Here is a 5,377-nt window from a genome sequence, read left to right as displayed (position 1 = left end):
AGCCTTGTAGCTCTCCAAATGATCAACTGGGTCGGTGGAGTCATCGTAGGGCTCCACATGAGGCATCTTGAACCGACAAGGGATCGGCTCGTCGAGGATGAGTCGGGAGAGAGGTTGGGCGGTCTGAAAGTCGACGTTGTTCGAAGACTTCTGTCCATCCACCTGAAGCTGGGCGAGCCGACGGTCGATTTCTTCAAACCTACGTTCGTAGTCGTCGGCCCGTCGGTGCTGGGAGACCCCAGAGGTCGAGTCTCCCGACGAATCTGAGAGAGAGGCGAACGGTGTTCGCGGCCGCTTCTCCTTCCTCACTCGTTCCAACTGGGAGGGAGATGGTCGTCGGAACCGATGGGTATCATGCCATGTCCGCCTCTCCCCCTCTCGGTGGGAGTGCTGTAACGGTTGCTCCTGAGGAGGAGACGGAGACCGACGTGGGCATCGGTGGCTGCTCCTGGAGGGCATCGGGTGTGCCACTGGTTGTCCCGCTGGTGAGTGCGGCAATCGGGTTGGTTGTTGTTGAAGGCTCTTGACTGCATCCATCAACACAGTCATCTACCACATAATTATCGCAATTTGCGCCTCCGTGGTCACCACAGGATACGGAGAGCTGGGCTCCACCATGGAGGGTGGAGGAGAGGTCTCTTCCCGATGGGAAGAGTGCCTCACCGATCTGGTGGCCCTCGATCGCTGAGCCCGAATTCTTATCATTTCGAAAAGATTTTTCCAAGCTCCGTGGAGGTCGGATCTGTACCCTGGCCCCCTACCTAGCGCGCCAAACCTGTTGCGGCCAATCCCCTTGTCACCTGATCACCAGAAACGAGCACCTGCAAGAGAAGTCCACACTGACCAGAGATGCCTCCGACGGGGACCCTCCGACGGTCAAGTCAGAGAGGAAACTAGGCAACAGTAGAAAAGAATCAGGGGAACTCAGCGAGAGAGAGAGTGAGAACTAGAGAGACAGTGTGTCCAGAGGCTTCGAAAGAACCTCCTTGCAGTACTGTTGCCTTTTCCATTTTATAGTAGAGTGCGGTGTGGTGCCGTCATTAATGGCGCAGACAACTGGGGGAGTTGTCAAATCACCGGAGGCTGTCAGAATCACCGCGGTCTGTCAAGTCGCCATGGGTTGTCAAATCGCTGGGATTAATCTATGTCCTTGGCAGGGCAATGTCCCAAGGTGGCTATGCCGCATGCCTTTGTCAGGACGGCGGTCCTCAGCAGTCGTACGACGTTTGGGAGAGCTGACCGACCATACGTGGGTATTTGATTGTGGGATGTCGAGTGAAGACCCAGGGACCCTCCGACGGTCAGTCTGGTGCGTTGCGGGAGTCGGACATCGGGCTCCGTCGTCCGGTCAGTCGGGAACGGAGAGGGTCTGCCCGACCGACATACCTTCGATCGGACGGTGTCGGTAGTCATCGGTCGGTGTGGTCGGTAGAGTCGGGCGTCGGTCAGACGGGCCCGAGGGTGAGCCGGCGTGAGAGGGACCGATCGGTATATCCCAACAAGTGGTATCTTTCAAATGGCAAGAAGAAGGGGTGTTTGGAAATATCTTGGCATTCCCATCTCAGGTTCGACTTTGAAACTCGAAGTATCGGGTTGGAAGTGGAAGGCTCTTTCTTTGGCTGGGCGAGCAACCCTTTAGCACTCAATACTTGCATCATCACCTCTTTATTGCATGTTATGTTTGCCTATTCCTTTATCTATGCTGAATATTTTGGAAAAAGATTTTTGGTCTCTCCTGTAGGGGGGCATGACACTAATCGTAAAAGGCTTCACTTACTATCCTGGAACACTATCTGTCAACCCAGAGCTGCTGGGGCTTGGGTCTACAATCTTTTAACTACTAGATATCATGCTCTTCTTGGGAAATCAGCTGCTAATCTCATTTTGCATCCTAACACTTTGTGGGCCCAACTTGTTGCTTCAAAATACAAGTTCTCTGGCACCTGGATACATTATAAAAAGCCCAAAAAGTTGCTCTTCTATTTGGAGTAAAATCTGCAACCAAGGTCAAAAAATTCAATTTCAGTTTGCTTGGCTTGTGGGCAATAGTCAATCTATCAACTTCTGGAATGATCCATGGATTTCTAATGTTCCTCTTAGCCACTGGCCTTCCTTTACAGATACTACTTTTGATCTCAGCCAATTTTCAGTTGCTGATTTCATTGATTCCAATTCAAATTGGAATAGAGACCTGCTGGGGAAATACATAAATGCTGACATGATGACCATGATAACTTCTATTCCCATTGCTCATGGGGGCTGGTCTGATCAGCTAGGTTGGGCTTTCACCAGGTTCCTTTCAATCTCAGCCATAGACATTGCTAGTGTCATCCAACCGAGTAAGCATATGTTATTCTCATCCCCCTTCCAATTCTATTGGCTTTCGAGGTCATCTGTTCCAATGAAGGTAAAATTTTTCTACTGGAAGCTTCAATGGTTGAGGCTGCCTACTAAAGCCCTCTTAGTTAGAAGGGGTATACTGCCTAACTCATGTATCTATTGTAATTTATGCTCCTCTGTAGAAGAAGATAATCAACATGTTATTATTTGTTGTAGCTTTGCTAATCAATGTTGGTTGTTTTTAGCTAACTCATTCACTGCCTTTAAGCCTAATACTTTGCTGGAGTTGTTGAATTACCTAGCAAACTCCCTAGTAGAGGATAAGGCTCGGGCCACTATTGCTTATTTGGGTTGGCTTATCTGATATGCTAGAAACATTAGAGTATTTCGGCTGCAGCTTTTGACACCTTCTATTTTGCTCAAATACTGCTTAAATTTTCTATCACACATGTTTATCCCCCTTCTTCTATTCGGTCACCAACTTCTGGTGCTCAGTCAAAGGCCTGGGTTAGGCATTTGTTGCCATATCAGCAACCTTCAACTTCTTCATCCACCGGATGTATGTCCTGGCTACCCCCTCCTTTGAAGTTCTGTTGGTGAACTTTGATGGAGCAGTTAAAGACGATCGTGCTGTTGCTGGTTTTATTATTACAGACTACCAGGAAACTTTAATCGTTGCAGGTGGGAAAAAGCTGTCCTACTGTGCCGTTATCTTTGCTGAGCTTTTGGGGGGATGGTTAGAGTTTTACTATGCTCTCCATTAATGCAATGCACTAGCTGTTCATTTGCAGGGTGATTCTGCAGCAGTGTTGAGCTGGATTGAGCACAAATCCCCTTTCAGATTCTCTCATTCTCTTATTTTTCAGGATATCACTCTTTGGAGACGCTGTTTTACTTCCTTGGCTGCCTCGCATATTCTTCGAGAAGATAATCAAGCTGCGAATTGATTAGCCACATTTGCTCTTGGGGGTGATTTCTTTCTCCAGCGAGATGATAGATTATGTCCTCATTTTGCCCATATTTTGATGGCTGATGTTTCGCAGATCTCTTACCCCAGACACTACTAGTTTTATCTATTTAGATGGCTGAGCCTCTTCTATTTCTGCTACTTCTGAAACTTGCTTTCTATTGCTTAGCTCCTCTATGTATTAGTTTCTATCCTATAAACTCTGTTTCTTTTTCTGTTAGTTAGCCTTGAGCTTCTACCAGAAAAAAAAAAAAATGTGACCGTTCCAGGAAACATTACAATAAGGACATAATGGAACGCTTCATATATCAAGAACATTAGCCAGAAACAGGTTAAAGTTAATACACGGATAACGTGGTATTACCTCATAGCTTTATTGCGTCCCTGGAATGAGGAACATGTACGACAGCTGCAGGACTGCTTCAACAAACACAAGATGCTACTGGATTTTGACCTCCCGAATATTTCGTTTCTTCTCTTCGTTCCTAGGTATGGTGACTTTGAGAATCCCATCTTTAACCTCTGCCTTGATCTCTTCCACTTTGGCATCATCTGGCAACAATAAGCTAGTATTGTAATATCCATAGCTTTTGGAGTACCAACCGCCCTCCTCGTCAGAGTCATCCTCTTCCTCCTCCTTGCGCTCTCCTGTGATCACCAGAAATCCATCTTCCACTGTAATCCTCATGTCTTCCTTCCTTAGTCCCGGTACCTCAAAAAATAGTTTGTAGCAGTCATCGACTTCTTTCATACGACCAAGGAGACGAGAGGGTGCCCACTTCTCCAATAATCGATTCAAATTCTCAGACACTTGCCATAGTGCATTCCCCAGCCCTACTCGACAAATAGGAGATTAAAAAAAAAACCTTAAAACAAATTTCAAATGTGCACATTCAATTGTAGTGGCATGTGCTTTTTATATTCTCGGTCCAAACTTCAAGACCTAATTCTCATAATAATGATGGATCTGAGTCCGTTTAGTTCTGAAACTCTCAGAACACGCTCCCCGGATATCGATGCAATTGTAATGTTATATGGATATGCCACTAATTAATTAAGCACAAAAAGGGAAGTGTATACAGACATGCATGTGGAAGATATACCAGTGCTGTCGAAGCGGAAGGGAATGAGGTGCCTCGAGAGCAGCCCACGTCTGCGAGGGGCAGGAGTCGATGATGACTCCGTCGCCGCCGCCACCTCCCCGCCTTTCTTCTCGTCTTCCCGTTTTGGAGGAGAACGATGATCGGGAACGGCAGAATAAGAGGAAGGCGCTCCAAAATCAATACTGCTCCTGCCTCCCCGAGCCACCCCAACTGCAGTCAATGGAAAGGAGTGCCGGCCGCGGAGGAGAAGACTAGTAGTCCTCCTCAAACACATACGAGCCAAAGCCATTCGTGCAACAACGAGTTTGAAGCAGAAGAAGAAGAAGAAGAAGAAGAAGAAGAAGAAGAGAAGGAACACAAGCGATTGGTGACGCCTTGCCTGTTCTTGTTGCGAGGTGACGATGAGTGCTGCTCGAATATGCAACACAAACAGAGAAAAGATTGGGGGAGCACAGAGTAGAGAGTAAGAGAAGGGTCCAGAAGGGAAGGGAAGGGTCCAAAACTTTCTCAGCATTGCAGACGATGCAGGCCCCCCAATCATCGTCATCATCAATTATTGAAGCAAATTTTTTTTTTTTTTTGATAAGGTGGATATGGATTTGTTACGGTGGTTATCGTGAGAGCCTCAGATTGAGGGTTGCCATGAGTGCTCGGATCGGCATGATGTCAAAAACTCTTTTAAGTTGCCAAGCTACCACCACGGCCACCAACCGTTATGCAGAGCCGAATTGTCCACCCCAAGTGGATCAACTCAGGCGTAACTGACTTCCTCAATATCACAGGAGCGATTGAAGGCTAGATTATCTCGCCCACAATAGTATATCCAATGGCCCTGCAATCTCGAGATCGCATAATTTCACAGGTGTACAACTAGCTATTCGACAGCATTCTATATAAACCACCGAAGCCCCGAGGATCAGGTAGGCCAATCAATCCCTCTCAGAGAACTCGTTGCTGCTTCATTATT

General features: G+C 47.2%; 1 protein-coding gene across 1 annotated transcript; it reads right to left on the bottom strand.

Moving 5' to 3' along the window:
• Positions 1-3,588: 3,588 nt before the first annotated feature.
• On the bottom strand, positions 3,589-4,972 carry LOC105033976 (uncharacterized). Its single transcript, XM_010908976.4, has 2 exons — positions 4,411-4,972; positions 3,589-4,141 (listed from the first exon to the last, which is right to left on the bottom strand). Exons 1-2 carry the CDS (start codon positions 4,958-4,960, stop codon positions 3,747-3,749), a joined length of 945 nt encoding a protein of 314 aa, XP_010907278.3. The 5' UTR covers positions 4,961-4,972; the 3' UTR covers positions 3,589-3,746.
• Positions 4,973-5,377: the final 405 nt, after the last annotated feature.

This window comes from Elaeis guineensis, chromosome 3 (assembly GCF_000442705.2).
Source record: "Elaeis guineensis isolate ETL-2024a chromosome 3, EG11, whole genome shotgun sequence".
Lineage (NCBI taxonomy): Eukaryota > Viridiplantae > Streptophyta > Magnoliopsida > Arecales > Arecaceae > Elaeis > Elaeis guineensis.
This window is presented reverse-complemented; position numbering and strand designations above follow the sequence as displayed.

Excerpts from the sequence above, each read along its gene's own strand:
- LOC105033976 (XM_010908976.4), bottom strand. The coding sequence starts at position 4,960 with ATGATGACGATGATTGGGGGGCCTGCATCGTCTGCAATGCTGAGAAAG. Across the intron at positions 4,142-4,410 it reads CTTCCGCTTCGACAGCACTG|GGCTGGGGAATGCACTATGG; the intron begins GTATATCTTCCA and ends TTTGTCGAGTAG.